This window comes from Mytilus trossulus, chromosome 1 (genome assembly GCF_036588685.1).
Source record: "Mytilus trossulus isolate FHL-02 chromosome 1, PNRI_Mtr1.1.1.hap1, whole genome shotgun sequence".
In the NCBI taxonomy this organism is placed as follows: Eukaryota; Metazoa; Mollusca; class Bivalvia; order Mytilida; family Mytilidae; genus Mytilus; species Mytilus trossulus.
The window spans coordinates 6,193,210-6,213,925 of NC_086373.1; the positions used below are offsets into that span (position 1 = coordinate 6,193,210).

Genomic DNA, 20,716 nt, shown 5'->3' on the forward strand with positions numbered 1-20,716 from the left:
ATAAAAGAATCAAATCGGTAATTGGCAAAGGGACTATTCTTAGGTTGATTTTTACTTATGACTTTCAGTATCCCTTTGGTATCTTTCGCCGCTCTTTTTATCACATCATATCACAATGCTTGCCATTCCGAGAACCGGACATTTCCGTTCGGTGTTTGATTTGTGCTGCTTAATCTTTGATTTTCTGTGTAGTGTTTTGTTGACTGTTAAAGTTCTTTCACACTTTTTGGTTTTTAATGATGGTGTTGTATTTCTTCGAATTTTGAATTCTGATTGGTCTTTATGTGTATCTGTTTATAAATGTCTTCTTATTATTACAAAGAAGGCGAAAGTACCAATATTTGTGCACTTCTTCAGTACGCCTAATATTTACTGAAACATTAGATTGATGCACTTCAATAATCATGCTTTTTTTAATTGACTTCGTTCGAGCAACTTTGAAGGGATATAATTCGGACTGTAATTGGGAATAAGTTTCACCCGCCATGACATTCCCAGGTTTATAGAGGTAGAACGACATTGTAAGCAAAAAGTAAAATCACAAAAATACTGAACTCACTCCGAGGAAAAGTAAATCGGAAAATCCCTAATCACATGGCAAAATTAAATGACACAACACATAAAACAATGGACAGCAACTGTCATATTCCTGACTTGGCACAGGCATTTTCAAATGTAGAAAATGGTAGATTGAACCTTGTTCATATTTGCTTCCACCTAGAGCGCTTCGATCCAAAAGAATTGCCGTATTTGTCCTATTGGAATCGAAATAATTCATGGGGACTTGAATCGCTCAGGGTAAAATATTTGTCATAAAGGGACAGCCCGTGGTAAAATCAAGATATATTCAAGCCCCCAGGATTTATTTCTTAAATAATTACATGAGATGTATGTTTAATTATAAAACGTTATTCTGATTGGCTACATTACAATCCCGCGTTACTCCTTACTCAACTTCATTATATGTCTCGGTTATTGTATAGAAAGGTATATACTATGAAAATAAGAGCGCGGGGCTTTGCCCCAAGCTCTTATTTTCATAGTATATACCTTTCTATACAATATCCAATTTAGCACATATTTACAACTTGAGTAATCCTGTAATTAGTCTATTGACATGTTTTGGCTGACTGGATGTAGCTCATTTACGTAGTTTTGTAAATCTACTCACTATAATATCATTGTAAAAATGGGATTTCAAAAGGCCCTTGACTTTAGAATGTAAAGAAGGTAGCTGCTGGTGTAAGTATGTTTATTGATATAAAGCGTTGTTTTACTATACATGTACTTATTTACATGGTAAGATGACAAAATGAATTCACCAAGAGCAGACAATTCTTAAATTGCAGTGAAAGCTTTACATTCTTGAAAACATTTTTTTAATTTCACATAAAACCTAAAACTATCTTAAAAATGCCTTTGAATGAGTACAAACAGTTGGACCCCCCTCCCACAGCTTTGGTTGAAATACCTATTAAAATGGCTGCATCTGCCCCTGGTATTTACCCATAGGTAGTCTAGTGGATAGTTTAGTTGCATGAAATATTTGTCACTGGACATTAGGCAACCAATTATCGACCAATTTATGACTAGATATATCAAATTGCTTTATTAATAATTTCCCTTCAAAAGATTCATGGTTGACTCTTTTTGTGTGCAAAGTAATTGCATGGAAGATAAAGGATTACAAATTTTAGATTAAGTTGTACTTTAATTATTATTACTCTTTATTTTATTGAAAGAAACTTTTGTAATTGTCAAAACAAAATTTAGATCAAAAGATTGATTAGTAGGATGTTAAAAATCTGTTTGAAAACTAATTGCAAACTATTTAGTTTAATTTGGAACACATAATTTATTTCAAAATAGTCAGTAGCAATTTTTGTTCTAATATCTTGATTACAATACAATGTAATCTTACCCTTGTGGTCATTCATGCGTAGTTACTTAGTTACTTAGTACACGGGAAAAGTATGTACTATGAGAATTAGAAGGCAAATTCACAAGCAATTTGATTGGACGAGAAGTTGTAAGTATGTGCTAAAGTAAAACTTATCATTCATGATGACACACGAGGTCCCACAATAAAGTGCACAGGTAAATTAAATAAAAACTTTCATGATCCTAGTTTAAAAAAGTATTTATAAGTATTGAATACTTCTTTTTGTAACTTCGTTGGATTGAAAAAGCGTTGAACGTGCGCACATTCTTAGAATGAAGCGCTTCCGCGCTTCATACAAAATGTACTTCGGTCAACGCTTTTACACCCTAATGAAGTTACAAAAAGAAGCATTCAATTCTTAACACTATCACAATCTTGAAATTGATAAAAAATAAACCCAGTTTGAACGGACATCAGAGACGCTGATACAATTAATAAAACATAATATAAGAAGATGTGATATGATTGCCAATGAGACAACTCTCCATTCAAGTCATAATTTGTAAAGTAAACTATTATAGGTCAAAGTACGGTCGTCAACACGGAGCCTGAGCTCTGCTTATGACATTTATGTAATTTTAAGATTTAGCATCTATACTAAAGCAAGATAACTAATCATAAACAGCAACAAGGAGATGAGCAATTCTGTATATAATAGTGCAGCATTCAAAATATCTGTATCAAAAACTTGAAATTTGCATCAACTATTTTGTCTCTTTCATGCTTTCCATTGATGCATTGTGCATGCCATTTTTAATGATTATGGTGTATGCAAACATTCTGATGATAAATATAACCTTCTAATGTATTCAATATTAAATGAGTTTGTAACATAGGAACAGTTGATGATAATAATCATTTTGTGAATAAACTTATACGTAAGATATGTTAGAAGATTAGATCCAAATTATATATATGTAATTTCTTTCTGTTGCGGATCATTGATTATTATGAAACAAAAAAAACCCTGTGCTTTATATGTTTCACAAAAGAATTTAGAATGTATCACTATATACCAAATGTATACTTGATGAGATGTCATTTTGTGAAAGAAGGACGAAAGATACCAAATTAAAGGGACAGTCAAACTTATAAATCTAAAACAAACTGACAACGCCTTGGCTAAAAATGAAAAAAAAACAAAAAACAGACAAACAATAGTACACATGACACAACATACCTGATAGAGAAATGCATCATTAATCTATGTTACCAGACAATTTAAAAATACTTATTTAAGCTTTCATTGAGACAAATTTTTATACAAAACTTCATTACAAGAAGGTTAAATTGCATTTTCTGAAATCAAGAAAAAAAACCCCGTTTGTATTGTAGTATATTTTATACATTTGGAATATGTATTTAAATACGCTGTTGGAAATTATAGTACATGTCAATAAAACACCATAACTTTGCACTTCATAAAATAACTTGCATTTGTTAATCAAACAGGTCAAATACGGAATCTTTTAAAGCCGATATTTAAAAAAAAACTCAATTCATTAAGCTTGTTATTCTAACAAATACTTCATAGCAATTTTGTTTTAATATGTACTGGAAAAGGTATTCCCAATAAACATGGTAATCTCATTACTTGTCACAATTAAAAACCAATTGTGCAGAGAACAATTGAAGGTCTCATCACCAAAAACCATGTAGTTTAGATGGTGACGTTGACTTCCCTTGTCACCATCTTACGGTGTTTATATATCTCAGCTTGTACGATTCGCTCGTGTATGTAACAATGTTTTAGATTTTAACGAGAGAAATTTATGTATTACTGAAAAATTGTTACACCAGGCCTTGAAGGCATAAAACTTTGCTCAGTGCTCGGAGCACAAAAATCATGCTCGAAACATCAAATCCAGCAATTTGATTGATTGATTTTCGAGTCTGAGTACAAAAATCAGGCTCGAAAGTTTTATGACCGTGAGGCCAGGGATTTCGATATCACAAACTGGTCAAAACATTTACTAAATTTTATCATCGGTATAAGGACATCATTCGTAAATATAGCTCAACATGCAGACTTCCTATATGTTTAGGTATTTCACATCCAATTTTTTATGGCAATAATCTTTATAAAGCACAAAAATGTCAGTATTGCTTATTTTAATCCATAAAAATAAAGTAATGACATACAACATATTGAATACTTGGACATGCTCTGTCAATTTGTAATTTGAATTTTTGGAAATACTTAGACTTTTCTACCTCAGGAAAAGATGACCTTAGCTGTATTTGCCAAAAGCAATTTTTGGTCCTCACTGCTCTTCAACTTCGTACTTTATTTGGCCTTTAAAAAAATAATCGTCGCTGAGGAATTGTGACATAGACAAAACGCGCGTCTGGCGCACATAGAACATTTCAATCCTGGTATCTGCAATGAGTTTATTTTGTTTCTCTAAATCTTTATCTATTCTACTTTAAAACATTATGATATTAAATTTATTATGTAAGTATCCGGTTCAGGGAATACAACCGGGATCTCAAACACTTTACTATTGAAAAGACATGTCAGGAAAATGACTGTGGATCATGCTTAGCACTAGATCGGCACAGTTAATTCAATTGTATATTTTTTCTAGATTTTTATGAAATGAGCGTAGTATTAAGATGCGGAGATAGTATTTAAGATAATAACAGTAAACAGATTTTATTGCGTTTCTTTTTGTAAATATTGAAAATAAACGTGGTTGCAGTTAATAGTAACATATTTACCACACCGGTATAGCACAGTCATGTGCACATAGGCATTGGCACGTGTCTCTGATATTTTTATAACTTTTATACCTTTTTTTTTTTACATATTGTATATATGTAAATATATGCACAGACAGGTGCCTGGACAATCAGGGTAATTACTTACATATAACAGTTTAAAAATACTTTTTTTTTTATGAATTTGGGAACCGAAGTGAACAAGTTATGAAATCTTAATAACCCTCAGTACAAAAGATGGCTTTAAAAAAACGTCCTTGACCCACAAGTTATGCAATCATTAGTGTAATTTAGTACAACACCATATTTTATTATGAAAAATACAAGTATAAATTATAAACACATTCACAATTAGGATCCAGAAACAAGCAACAATTGCTTATATTAATCTGTCTCCTTAGTGTAATTTAAATACAAGCTTTGTAGACGCATTGGATATAACTATCCGAGGCGAATTGCTAAATTACTTTTCATAACATGATTTAAAGTTGATTTTTTCATCTTTAACACTATCTGATAAAACCTCATGAATAAGTGATCGACCTAAATAGTGGGGTAACCGACGGGAACGACCTATATCACGGTGGGTATGGTTGTCCTGCGAGAGAACGTACTGTGCTGGTGATTCGGTCCTGACGGGTGCTGGTGGGTCCTGATTCTATGCTGGTGGGTTTGTTTACATTGTATCAGAACGGCAATAAAACGACTGTTTTGTTGCTTAATTTTTCTCTGATGCGTCATAAGTACCATGCAAAGTATATTACAACAATATTATATTGCAAAAGTCGTGCAAGTTCGTTTAACGGAATTGTCCTGACGCGGTGCTGGTGATAAGAAAAACGGTCCTGGTTCTGTGCTCCGATGTCCTGGTTCTGTGCCTTTTTATTTTAGTTAAAAGTGGCATATCTTCAAGATCATTGATGCTGTACTGTTATTGACTAATTAACTGTTGCCTGCTTTCTTGAAATTGACATTGTTTTGAATCCGTTTACTGTTATTATGCAAGAAAAAATACCCTATTTTTTTAATTTTTTTTTTAAATTAACTGTAATTTTATTTATTGGCCTGTTAATGGAACCCTTCTTGTCCCCTTTTAAGATAAGAAAATATGTTTACGATTTTCGGGATTACGATCATTTTGCAAGATCACCAAAATACGTTGTAATATATACAATACTTATAAAAAGTAGATGATGTGGTATGTTTGTTGTCAACGGACAAGTTTCCTTAAGAAACCAAAGGAAGTATGTGTTAATAACCATTCGTCATCGTAATACCTTCAACAAAAACCCATTATATAAAAATGTAAAAGGTTACCGTTTTGCACAAAAATGGAGAGAAAAAATATAGAACAAAGAACTTTCTGAGCCTTTGAATCATATATCTTTAGCAGCTTAAATCACATTTTTTTGTGAACAATTGAGAATGACAATAGTATTGAGGGTTTGTTTGATTGGTTTTTTTTGGGGAGGGGGGGGGGGGGGGGGGGGGGTAGGTAAGAGCGAGGTTGCAGTAAAAGTTTTAAGCTTGGGATAGTTTCCCGTAAGATTAAAAAGTTGTATTTTAAAAGAAAAATATATTTTATAGCCATTAAGAATCACTTGCTGTATCTGTAAGATTTTTTCAACATAACTTTTTTGTCTGAACGGTTATCCGGTTTTTTTCTCGAAAGTTCGATAGATCACTAAAACAAATCACTATTTTATGAAAAGGCAGACTAGAATATATCAGAGAATGAAGACGAGATAACCTAGAGACCACTATAAACAAAACTAAGATTTCTTAGCTTTTTCATTTCGAAATTCCAAAATAAATAAATATTTTTGATAAAGAATTACGGGGGAGGAAGTGAACAATGTGTCCTACAATGGTAACTTTGTACATACACAGAAAATGTTAGAAAATCAGGGCAGAAAAGCATTATTTAGTTTATATAGTAAAATATATGATGATTGTTTTAACCATGAAACTATGTTATCTCTTTTTGACACATATGTATCTAGTATATTAAATTATAGTTGTGAAGTCTGGGGACATCACAAAGCCGAAAATATTGAGAAAGTCCACTTAAGTTTTTTAAAACGTATATTGAAAGTCAAAACAACTACTGTTAATTATATGGTATATAGTGAATTAGGTAGATATCCATTGTACATCGAGAGATATTGTAGAATGCTTAGATATTGGTGTAAAGTATTGAAAACAGATAACTGTATTTTACAATCTTGCTACCAAGAAATGTTAGAAAGATCAATATTAAAACCTTGTGACAAACAAAATTGGGCATGTGAAATAAGAAACATATTATTTCGTTATTGTTGTCAAGATATATGGTTACACCAAAATGTTATTAATGTTGATCAGTTTTTGCTAGAAATTGTTAATAGAATGAAAGGTAGTTTTGTCAGTGAAATGAATGCTTTTTTCAATGAGTCATCAAAGTGTATTTTTTTATAAATATATACACGATCCAGATACTCTACAATTTTACCTACAAAAACCTGTAAACTATGTGTTTAAGATATATATTAGTAGATATAGATTGTCTGCACACTGCCTTAACATTGAAACTGGTAGATTTTGTAATATTGAAAGAGAAAACAGATTATGTAATATGTGTGATAAAAACATCATTGAAGATGAATACCATTATATTTTAGTATGTGAGAAATATTCTGATATAAGGAAAACATATATAAAACCATTTTATTGGAAAAAACCATCTAGTTACAAACTTTTACAATTATTGTCTGTTCATAACATCAAAGAGCTTAACAATCTAGGTAAATATCTTTATTTAGCTGATAAGATTCGTTATTCATAAGATTATACTTATATTTCATTATTTATATTATTTGTCGTCATTCTCCGCCATTGATACAAACTGTATTTGATTATAAAACATGTATGTAATTATTCACTGATGCTATTATATTTGTATATGTAAATTCTATAAGCTGTATTGCTTCTGAATAAAAGACTATTATTATTATTATTACTATATTTAAATATTTTTATGAATAAAAATCAAATGTGCCTTAATTATAATTGAAAATGAGTAAATGGAAAAAATACCTAACTAAAATACACTTTTATTTTAATATTGATAATATCACTAAGCTTTTAAGTTTTGTATGTCAAACACACCATCTCTGTAGTCCATTTGTTTTGCCTTTTCTTATATTGTGAATTCTTAGTATTATTATATTTAAATGTAGCCTTAATTTATATTTAAAAAAACCGAATCTAAAGGCAGATATATCAAACATTTTTGTATCCATCTATCCGTTTTCAGGACAGTAACAATCAACGTAAACACGCATGGAAAGTAAAATGCGTACTCGGCTGTCTGTAATCGATCATTTTTAGACACCCTCTTAAAAAACAAACCGGGGTGGGGGTTCAGAGATGCAAATTAAGTACTCAGATCAATATTTTATCTTTTTGTGTATGGTTTATGACCCCTTCTGTGGCTTGTCAATTACGAAATGTGCAAACTGCAAAAGTATCAAAACAGCACAGACAATGAATAATAGAGACATAATTTTGTACATATATCAAGGGGAAACTTCTTGCAAAGCATTAATATTTATAGTTCATTACTGTTTTTAGTAGAAAAAGAAAATTTGGTGAAAAGAAAATCACTATTTTTGAAGAAAATTCACAGACGTTTGTAAAGAGATTTTTGTTATGTTTAGCATTGGATCAACGCAAGGGTACATTATCCTTAAAAATCTATTTAAAAGTATTTGAAACTAAAGTTTGCTTTGTTAATTGTGCATTTCAAAATTCCCCAAGGGTTACTGGGAAATAGAAATATGGTCACTTGGTCTTCTCCTGACCGGCAGTAAAACGCTTGCCGAAGTGGGGCGTCCGTTTGGCTGTGCGGGATGTATCAAGTTCGCAGTCGCGTCCGGTCAGAATGGGGACGTTAAATCCTATGTCTCGTGTAAAGAGAGTGACACGCTCTTTGCACGTTAATAACCCTTGCAGCAACTCTTTGATGGGTCCGTAGGTGGCCTGCTACAAGGCAAAATTTCTGTTCCTATCCAATACATCCTCATTTTTCAGTGGCAGTCCAAATATCCACGACTATTGGCCTCTTTTATGACAAGACCTACCTATTGTATTTATTGTGAACTTGTTCTCGTCTTGAATATGCATGAACTATTTGCCACTGGACGTTAAGCAACCAACAATCGATCAATCAATAGCTTCATACTACCAATTGAGTTTAAAAAAGAAATTCTTAGATTAAACACCTACATTTAACTTTAAAAGGTCATAACAGTTTAAAACAATACAAATCTACACACACACAAAAACTGGCTTAATTTCAAATGGTTATCAACCTGAATCGCTATAAGATCATATATAAGCTCACCTGTGTCGAGGGGTCGTGTGAGGTTCATGTATTGTCTTGGCGTCCGCAATTACAAAAAGATCTTTTCTGAAATTACTTGACCAAATGTTACCAAATGATTTTTCAAGAGTGAATCTAGGAAAAACAATATTCATCAACAAATATGACCACTGTCTGTTAAAATGTATTCGAGTTTTTAGTTACAGCAGATTCCATCGAGTATATAGGCAAACATAATATCTTTGGTTAGCTTGCTTGTAAGCTAAACCGTACCCTCCTTTCGAAGTAGCCTGGTCCTACAGACAAAAAGATGTGTCATTTGTCGGACAAGTATACTCTTAAAGTAGGGTAGTTTACATAACCTAACAATGACTTTTCTGTTCATCAAGCAATATAACCAAAGATATTCCCTTTGTCTTCACACTCATTGAAATCGGCTTTAATATTGCAAAAGTTCAAGCAATTAGGGCAAAACTTTCCGAGTAAAAAAAATCAAAATGTCTTTCCACCTTGCACATTTCAGAAAATTCAGATCAGATAACGAAACTGGGTCCAGCAAAATTTATAAGCAATTTAAGATTTTGACCCTCACAGTTTCCATTCACCTTCCATTCATGATCATTAAATTGAACTGTAAAACATTTCTTGGTACCGTCTTAATTCCTTTATAAGTCTCATGTAAACATAATTATGACAATAACTGTTGTGTGCACAAGATTCACTGCACACTTTCAAATTTCTGCCGCTCATCAAACATTAAAATGTGAACTTAAGTTTTGAGACTTTTAATCGACACGATTGAGATTTTTGTATATGAGAACATGGTTTATCTATTAGTTGAAAATGCGGCTTTGGACTAGCTTTCAGTACCTGCGAGCATTCGTTGTTCAATAATGTGTGTCTTTGTGTAATTATTTAATGTGATAAATTGTTGTGTTGGTACACCACTGTAACAATGAAGGAGGAAATGAGGAGGGTTGGTTGGGTGGAAGTGGGGAGGGGTATGCGGAGCGCTGACAAACATGTCTATGCGGCATGGGCTTTGATCATTGTTGAGGCATCAATGTAAGGGGCATTTAATATATTAATAAAACTATTCTTATTTTAGATACTATATATTGTTCTCTGATATTGGACGAAAGATGTTGCCCTTTTATGTAATTATGTAATACAAGTTACGATCATTTGAAAACACATATTAAACAGCCAAATGGATGCACAAGAGCTAAATAGGAGTAATAGATCCTATTGACAACAATTAGCTGCCCAATTTTATTGATTTTGTAACATTTGTTCAAATATGACCAACTTCTAATCCAAAATCACCAGCACCGTATCAGGACCCACCAGCACAATGACAGGACCCACCAGCACAGTATCAGGACATGAGTAAATTGAGAAAATGCTAAATTTTTATAAATTGCAATGTTTTTTTACAAAATAGTTTTGTCGTGTGGATTGTGGTATAGAAAGCGGACTCTACGAGCATTTTTGTTTTAATTTTTTCAGTTTGAGATTTTCTGAAAATGAGCATTTTTGTGTTAGGCTAACTGAAACAGTTTAGAGGGTCAACTTTTCAATGGTTTATATATGAACCCATAAGAAACAAAATTGAAAAATCTCAACTGTTTTCTTCCATTTTTTATTAGTGAAAACGTCAAAAATCATCATTTTTGTCTTTGTTTACATTTTTTCATTGATCACCAGCACCCGTCAGGACCGAATCACCAGCACAGTACGTTCTCTCGCAGGACAACCATACCCACCGTGTATATTACTTCTTGAATATGTTTACTTAAATGTAAAACAGTGACTTTTTAAAAAATCTCGACTCACTGATTAAGCAACCGCACGCAGAATTTGATTGAAACCTGGCTAATCAGACCTCGTTTTAGCGACCTCAGTAACTTAACTTGACATACCGAATGCTTGTAGCTTGACATACTAGTCTCGATGTAAAATGATACTGATTATTAACCTCCGAGAGATATTATGTACTTACATGTACTTTAACAGAACTAGCGACCTTTATCAGTCGCTTACATAACTACTTGGGTTTGCGGGACGATATTTATACCTTGTATCACTGCATAGGTGTAAGTATAATGTAAATGAGTGAATCTGATCGCTATTATAAAAGTGAACGTGTTACGATAAAACATATATTTGTAAAAAAAACACATAAAATTATAAGAAAACGTTTGCATGTTTCGGAATACGGATATTATTTATTTTTCAAAACACTTGGATAACCGACAAAAGACTCATAGTGTTTTAGAAATGGGATATGAAAAAGGAACTACAGCAAAACGTCAAACTGTAACGCTTATTATCGAAGGAGAAAAACTGTGTGCATACAGAGAAGAATTGATTAATGTTTCTCCAGTTTTTAGGAAAATGCTAAGCTCAAAATTTAAAGAAACACATTCAGGTGAAATTGAATTTCCAGGGAAGAGTATGCTACCATTTAAGTGTTTCATGGAATGTTTGCAACGCGGACCTTCATCTAACGTCACAGGTAACTTTAATTTATATCACGGAAGGTCCTCTAAAGTCACCAGTAACCTTAGTTTTTATCCTGTTAGTTCATCTAACGTCACATGTGACCTTAATTTGTACCACGCAAGGTCATCCAACGTCACAGATTACCTTAACTTGTATCACGTAAGGTCATCTAACGTCACGGGTAACCTTAATTTGTATCACGTAAGGTCATACAACGTCACAGATAACCTTAATTTGTATCACGTAAGGTGATCAAACGTCAAAAATAACCTTAATTTGTATCACGTAAGGTCATCTAACGTCACAGGTAACCTTAATTTGTATCACGTAAGGTCATCTAACGTCACAGGTAACCTTAATGTGTATCACGTAAGGTCATCTAACGTCACCGATAACCTCAATTTGTATCACGTAAGGTCATCTCACGTCACAGGTAACCTTAATGTGTATCACGTAAGGTCATCTAACGTCACAGATAACCTCAATTTGTATCACGTAAGGTCATCTAACGTCACCGATAACCTTAATGTGTATCAGGTAAGGTCATCTAACGTCACAGGTAACCTTAATGTGTATCACGTAAGGTCATCTAACGTCACAGATAACCTTAATGTGTATCAGGTAAGGTCATCTAACGTCACAGATAACCTTAATTTGTATCACGTAAGGTCATCTAACGTCACAGGTAACCTTAATGTGTATCACGTAAGGTCATCTAACGTCACCGATAACCTCAATTTGTATCACGTAAGGTCATCTAACGTCACAGGTAACCTTAATGTGTATCACGTAAGGTCATCTAACGTCACAGATAACCTTAATGTGTATCACGTAAGGTCATCTAACGTCACAGGTAACCTTAATGTGTATCAGGTAAGGTCATCTAACGTCACAGGTAACCTTAATGTGTATCACGTAAGGTCATCTAACGTCACAGATAACCTTAATGTGTATCAGGTAAGGTCATCTAACGTCACAGATAACCTTAATTTGTATCACGTAAGGTCATCTAACGTCACAGGTAACCTCAATTTGTATCACGTAAGGTCATCTAACGTCACAGGTAACCTTAATGTGTATCACGTAAGGTCATCTAACGTCACAGATAACCTTAATTTGTATCACGTAAGGTCATCTAACGTCACAGGTAACCTTAATGTGTATCAGGTAAGGTCATCTAACGTCACAGGTAACCTTAATGTGTATCACGTAAGGTCATCTAACGTCACAGATAACCTTAATGTGTATCAGGTAAGGTCATCTAACGTCACAGATAACCTTAATTTGTATCACGTAAGGTCATCTAACGTCACAGGTAACCTTAATGTGTATCACGTAAGGTCATCTAACGTCACCGATAACCTCAATTTGTATCACGTAAGGTCATCTAACGTCACAGGTAACCTTAATGTGTATCACGTAAGGTCATCTAACGTCACAGATAACCTTAATGTGTATCACGTAAGGTCATCTAACGTCACAGGTAACCTTAATGTGTATCACGTAAGGTCATCTAACGTCACCGATAACCTCAATTTGTATCACGTAAGGTCATCTAACGTCACAGGTAACCTTAATGTGTATCACGTAAGGTCATCTAACGTCACAGATAACCTTAAAGTGTATCAGGTAAGGTCATCTAACGTCACAGGTAACCTTAATGTGTATCAGGTAAGGTCATCAAACGTCACAGATAACCTTAATTTGTATCACGTAAGGTCATCTAACGTCACAGGTAACCTTAACTTGTATCACGTAAGGTCATGTGACGTCACAGATAACCTTAATTTGTATCACGAACGGTTCTCTGAAATAGTATACGAGGTGTTTGATATTACAAATGAGCGATTTGGCTAGCTTCAAAACCATGTTAAATCCACCATTTTCTGCATACGCAAAATGTCTGTATCAAGTCAGGTCAATTGTTAATAATTTTTTTGATGGGTTAGACCTTTTCATTTTGTAATTTGCTTAGATACTTTTCCTTTATATAAAAATATAAATCACAAAAATACTGAACTCATGGCATATTCAAAACGGAAAGCCCCTAATTAAATGGCAAAATCAAATGATAAAACACTTAGAACGAATGGACAGCAACTGTCATAGTTCTGAATAGGTATATGTTTTATTAGATGTAGAAAAATGGTGGATGAAACCTGGTTTGATAGCGCTAAACCTCCCACTTGTATGACAGTCGTATCAAATTCCATTATATTTAAAACGATGCGTGAACAAAACAGACGTTCTAGGTGAAATATTTGATTTACGGGTACAGCAGTCATCACTGTGTCACAATCTCAAAACAAACAAATATTTAACAAAAAAGCACAAAAGCATCTATTAAATTAAAAAAACCACATGCATTGCTTTGTGTGTTTGACGTCAGAAAATATAGACGTCACATAGAAAAAATATAAAATAATTTTGACTAAAGACAATAACAATCAAAACTTTAAAGACACTAAAAGAGGGACGAAAGATACAAGAGCGACAGTCAAACCAATAAATCGAAAATAAACTGTCAACGCCATTGCTAAAAATGAAAAGGACAAACAGACAAACAATAGTACACATGACACAAAAAAGAAAACTAAAGAATAAAAAACACGCACCCCACTAAAAACTAGGGGTGATCTCATATGCCCTGGAAGGGTAAGCAGATCCTGCTCCACATGTGGCACCCGTCGTGTTGCTTAAGTGATAACAAATCCGGTAAATAGTCTTAATTCGGTAGGTCACATTCATGAAATGGAAATGTAGTTACGACGTAAGGAACATATCCGATATCATTTGTGAAACGGTAATTTCATAACGGTCAATTAACTCGTGATGGCGTCCGTAAAATTTACGAAGGGATGATTTCAACTTCACCATTTTGAACTCTTGGTTTAATAGCTTCCTTGTGAGCAGCAAGTATCTATTAGGAAAATCATGATAAGAAATGCAAGCACGGGAAGAACGTTTCAATTGGGAGATATTAATCCCGTATGCAGGTGCTGCTGAAATATTGCTACTTAGAAATGGAAAGTTCACAATTGGAAAGCTGTAATCATCTCTTTTGTTGTAAAGTTTTGTTTTCAACAGACCCTCATTGTCAATTTTTAGATGTAAGTCAAGATATGAGGCAGACTTAACTGTAGTATCCCTTATCTCTAGTTCGATGGGATAGATGCGTTCCACATGGTCACCAAATTTTGAATTATTTAGTGAAAGAACATCATCTATATAGCAGAAAGTAGAGTTAAAGGATATTGCTAACTTCTGATATTTCTTCCTAAGAAGTTCCTGTATGAAGTCAGTCTCATAATAATAAAGAAACAAGTCGGCAAGCAGAGGGTCACAGTTTTTTCTCATTGGAATGCCGACAGACTTCCGAACGTAACAAATATGTGACCAGCCACGACATATCCAGGCTTATGGAGGTAGAACGTCATTGTGATAAAAACGCCGTCAATTATATGTGACTAGCCACTTCCAAGCTTAGGAGGGAAAATTGTCTAAAAATTGCTTTTTGTATATTTATGTAGAATATTCAGAAACAAACTCTCTGTCATGGTATTATGACATACTTGTTGTAAAAGCAATGAAACGAGTCATTTCGAATAACGGTATGGAAATGAGACTGTTCTATGACGACTTTTATTTGTTGAAGTCACTAATATATAAAATACAAAATTATTGTATTTATTGGCTCTTAGTGGTGTTCAATAGCATATTTGAATAAAATTTCAAAAAATTAAATTTACAACAATACAAACAATTCTTAGCTCTATTTTAGAACATGTAATTTAAACTTGTTGAAATGAAGTTAGTTTTAAATTTGTCAAAGTAAGCTCTAAGAATTCCTTCTTTTAATTTAGAGTTATTATCCATGTCTCTAAACATAATATGCGAAGCGTAACATTTATAAGTAGGTGCTTCCATATATGCATTTGATATGGTGCATTTATTATGGATATTTTCCAGACTTCATTTTTGAAAGAAAATCTTTAGGAGCATTTTTGTTTTGTTTGTAGCTCAATTTGAAACATGTTATTTAAACTTGTTGAAATGAAGTTAGTTTAAAAGTTGTCAAACTAAGCTTTAAGAATTTCTTTTTTAATTGAGATTTATTATGCATGTCTCTAAACATAGTATGCGACGCGTAACCGTTTATAAGTAGGTGTTCTCTTATAAGTATTCGATGCGGTGTATTTATCATGGATTTATTTCAGACTTCATTTATGAAAGGAAATCTATAGAGCAGAATTTTTTTTTTTTTTATATCAATTTGAAATGTAGATTCAAATATTTTTCAATCAAAACGATAAAGTCAAACTTCTTCAAAACTTATATATGATGTAGAGTTCGGCGTCCGCAAAAAAGAAGCCAAGGAATGTGTTAATCTCTTCTTCACAAATACGTATTTCATTGAATCTCGATATTTATCATGTTTTTAATTTTTCTACCAATGACAAGCAATATTTGATGAATAAAATTATTATGTAGTTAATAAATTAACAATGACGTTCTACCTCCATAAGCCTGCAAATGTCATGGCGGGTCACATATGTTGTCAATCAAAAAATCAAGCATCTTGATCAGTTTCAGAGAATTTTTTTTTTGAATCAGAGTGATCCTTTACAAAGTAGGATTTTTCCCTCCCTAAGACAAGATACTTGTATCTACGTTGGCCATTCTTTTTTATGAAGCAAAGCAATACCAACTCTTTCACTTTGTTTCTTATTTAGGAATGTGGAATACTGTAATAATGTGTAAAGAGTAGAAAAGTCAAATGTTTTAATACGGTTTTAAAGACTCACAAAAGCAAAGGACATTATCCCCGAGGGTATCACCAGCCCAGTAGCCAGTACTTTGGTACTGGAATGAAAATACGGATTTTTTGTGTGATTAAAATTTGCTGTTACAAAATGTAAGAAATTATTATAAATTAAGGAATGTATATCCCTCATGCAAAGCTCTGATTCCTTTCACGACTTTTGATATACTGTTTGGAATTTTTGGATTATAGCTCTTCATCTTTTATATAACTTTGGATTTCAAATATTTTGGCCACGAGCATCACTGAAGAGACATGTATTGTTGAAATGCGCATCTGGTGCAAAAAAAATGGTACTAATTAAGAAACAAAACGAACTCCACTAAAACCTGGAGTGAAATCAGATGCTCCGGAAGGGTAAGTATTTCCTGCACCGTATACTGCACCCGTCGTGTTATTTCTTTGTTCAGTTCGGTATTGATGGAAGGTTTTTATGACTGAAGAAGAATATCAGATAAGATTTCTGACACACTTTTGTCATAATGCCCAATCAGCTCATGATGGCGACCTTAACATTTCTTGAGTGATGACCTTAATTTGATTGATTCATATCCCTGTCTTAGCAACTTTTAAGAAAGCAGTATACCTCGTTCAACAAAATCAACGTACTTTGAGCTAGCTCTAGAGTAATGTATCAATTGAGACACATATACTCCATATGCTGGTGCCGCTGGGATGTTGCTACACAGAAATGGACAATTGACTATAGGGAAATTAAAATCATCGCGTTTGTCATATTTAAATTTTGGTATTCAACCTACCATCAGTAGTCATTTCGAGAAAAAGGTCTAAAACAATTATAATTTCATCTGGGAAAGTTGATATACAGTGTTAAAAAATCTAAATTATGTTAGAATTAATTTAAGAAACAGACCGAGATTTAAATAATCCAGAAGTTATTTAGAATTTTTAAGAATCCACATATGGTTAATAATTTTGTCGTTCAAATTATTTTCAACTTTATAATAGAACAATAACATAATGACATACAATAGAACAATAACACATTGGCGGGATCTTTACAGAGTACAGAGTCACGTCATATGAACCATAGAAACTAAAAAAGTCGCACATACAAAACAATCCAGCAAAAATGAAAGATAATGCAAACAGATTGACGGGATGTATAAGTATCGACCCACGTCAATTTTAACAGTAAAGGTTATATTAATAATAGATCAAAGACAAATGAAAGAACAATATAACACGTTGTTAAGATGATAAAAACGTCAGTACGCAGAATCTATGCATCAAGACCATCATGTATCATTTGAGTAGTTGATAATGAATATTTATCATCAAGGTCTTGGTACCTTCCGATGAACTTTAAAGAAAAAAAGGACAAGACGTAATTTAACATATACAAGGTTCATCAACTTTCTGCTCAGACACTCAGCTAGGTGACATTTTACAGTCTGAATTTTCCTCGGAGTTCGGTATTTTTGTAAATTTACATTTTGAAAGCCAATGACATCCCTAGTATGCGATTGTGACTTTATCTGAGTTTGAATGTCCTTCTGGTATCTTTTGTCCATCTTTCAAGACAAGAAAAGATAAGACAATTTATGACAACTTATGCACACGTATGGTGCTACAAGAGAATAACAATTATACATTAGCAATGATATATATAATTATACATTTGCACACAATAAATAAATTAGTAATATCATACATCAGGAGTACAAACTCGTAGTAGATATGACCCCAGGATTCAGGGCTGTAATCTTTTAAATGAGACTTAATGTTACTCTTTTTATTTATAATAATTTTAACAGGTGATAATTATTTTTTGGTTTCAGATGAGAACGTCCATGACATACTACCACTTGCTCATGAATATCAGACCGAGGATTTGCTCAGTGAAATTGACTCTTTATTAGCTCTGATAAGTGTACAGGACGATCATAAGATGTCTCCTTCTGACGTCATCTATAACATCGTAGAGGCAGAAATGTACGGGTTAAAACGATATCTTGACATTAATATAGATATCGCATCAAAAGAGAGATACATACCAGCTTTACTAGAACCCGGATTTAAATTCATCTCTAATCACAGTAAAACAATAATGTCAGAAAAACATTGGGATTATAAGGATAAAACCTATCACAACTTACATCTAATCTCCGTATAGTGTTTATTCCAAACACATTACGATTATAACTTGAAATGGACACTTACTACTTTTTTATCACGCGAAAAAGAAAAACAAACGGAGATGCTCTATAATACTTTTCAGGATCAAAGCAAGAGGTTAATCATCTTCTAAATCTTTTTTTTTTTTTTTTTTAAAGTATATTGGTATAAAAGTTAGAATAATACAATCGCTCAGATTATTATGTTCATGCATGTTTAGATGTTAAGGTCATTGAACATACCTGCAGAAGAAGGTTTCCATGAATCGTCAAAAAATGTTAATCATAATTTTTTTTTTTTTTTTAAATTATCTGAATACTCTTAAGTGAATAGTGATCGCCGAATGTATAAACTACAATTATTGGTAAATGTTTTCTCAAATATTTCGGAAGTTAACATTTTCATGAACAACGTAAATAAAAGGTATCAAGAGTATGATTTGAAGCAAATGATCAGATTGGTATACAGATTAGAATAAATAAATATTGAGTCTTCTCAATTGACGTATTGTTTGGAATGGTTTGTTGTATATACCTGCAAGCTTGTGTGGAGGTACTGATCTTTATCGATATCTGTAGATTATATCTTGTTGAGGTAGTTGATTTTCTTCCATGTTTGCAAACTGCAACTTCTCCTTCTAAAGTTGTTATTAAAAATTAGTGGTAGAATGATTTTCTGCTTTGTTTTAAGAGTTTGCAATGATACTAGGGTATGATAAATATGTCCTACTGGTCCTTGTTCGGGGTTCAAAAAAGTTGAGCAAGTATATATGTTTATGCTGGTTATTTTCTTGCAACTGCGTTAATGGTGTTGATCGGTTACGACTTCAAAGATTTGTTTTCATTTTTGTATGTGTTCTATGTTTTCCATACTGTAACAACGTATCGTGGACCGTATTTAATCAATAATTTTAATATTTGTAGTACTTGGTGTCCATTTATAAATGTAAGTCAAGTTCTAAAACCCATTTGCAAACTGACATGGAAACATTCTGACCTATGTCAATCACGTTGTTTTCATAAAACCGCACAATTATTATAATTATTTAAACTCATAAGATCAAATATCAATTACTCTCTACAGAAACAGTAAATATGTATAATACTATACAACACTGAGCAAAAATAACTCTAAAAAAAAAACCCCCCAAAAAAACCACACGTTAAATAATGTCATGCGTCCGAAGCAGTTTCTGGATTTGCCTTCACCAAGAACGCTCGAAACCAAACATTTGAAAACTATTGGTATTCAGCTATATGACGAAAATACCTTAAACAATAAACCAAATTCCTCTAAAGTCAATTTTGCCTGAGGGAGTTGAAACCTTACTTTCTTAATGATTTCAAACTTTATTAGCGGACAATTTAAGAAAAAGATGTCTGTTGTTTGGCCTTGTTCATTAGATGATAGGTTAAGTGAAGTACTAAAATAAAAATAAAAAACGAGGAGGAAAACACTAAACTTATTACAAGATTAAAAATTATTTAATAGTTCAGGAGTAATAAAACAAAGGTCAGGAGTAAAGTGCTTACTAAGTGTGTATCTCTTTACTTGCATTGTGATGGCAACGAACAAGACAAACATACCGGGGTTATTCTCAGTTAGATATTTTGAAAATCTGAATATAATTTTAAATCTGAAATTGGAAATTCCCTTATCAAATGGCAAAATCAAACGTTCAAACTCATCAAACGAATAGTCAAGAACTTTATTATTCCTGACTTGGTACAAGCGTTTTCTTATGTGGAAAAATGGTGAATACTTTAACCTGGTTTTAAAGCTAGTTAACCCTCTCACTTGCATGACAGTTGCATAAATTTCATTAAATTGACAACAAGTTGGGAACAAATCAAACAGACAAAATGGGTAAAAATATAAAAATTAAAGGTGCAGCAGTCAACATATTGTTATATTCTTAATCACAATAAAAAGAAACAAATATGTCAACAAAGAAAATCCAAAAAGGCATAAAGACAAAAGCACATCAGCAAAATCGAAAGAAAAGAATACAAAAATAACCACAACACAACAAAACATTGGCAGGATACAGAAGAATGCAGTGAATTCATAGATTACAAACACTAATACAAGAACACTGTAACAAGTCACTAAGACGACAAAGAACGTCATAACCTAGAATCTTTATTGCAAGAACATCATGTATTATTTGTGAAGTTGGAACGAAATATTTAGCAACAATGTCTTGGTATCTTCACATGCATAT

General features: G+C 32.8%; 2 protein-coding genes across 2 annotated transcripts in view; both read left to right on the plus strand.

Moving 5' to 3' along the window:
* The first annotated feature begins 978 nt into the window (after positions 1–978).
* LOC134713367 (uncharacterized) overlaps positions 979–20,716 on the plus strand; it is a 70,591-nt gene continuing 50,853 nt past the window's right edge. Inside the window, exon 1 of the mRNA XM_063574937.1 lies at positions 979–1,242. The gene's annotated coding sequence lies outside the window, so the exon portion shown is untranslated. The remainder of the gene's footprint in view (positions 1,243–20,716) is intronic.
* Positions 10,973–18,597, plus strand: LOC134713393 (uncharacterized). Its single transcript, XM_063574938.1, has 2 exons — positions 10,973–11,544; positions 18,156–18,597. Exons 1-2 carry the CDS (start codon positions 11,232–11,234, stop codon positions 18,488–18,490), a joined length of 648 nt encoding a protein of 215 aa, XP_063431008.1. The 5' UTR covers positions 10,973–11,231; the 3' UTR covers positions 18,491–18,597.

Coding starts and splice junctions, on each gene's coding strand:
- LOC134713393 (XM_063574938.1), top strand. CDS start 11,232: ATGTTTCGGAATACGGATATTATTTATTTTTCAAAACACTTGGATAAC. Junction 11,545..18,155: donor ACCTTCATCTAACGTCACAG/GTAACTTTAATT, acceptor TTTTGGTTTCAG/ATGAGAACGTCCATGACATA.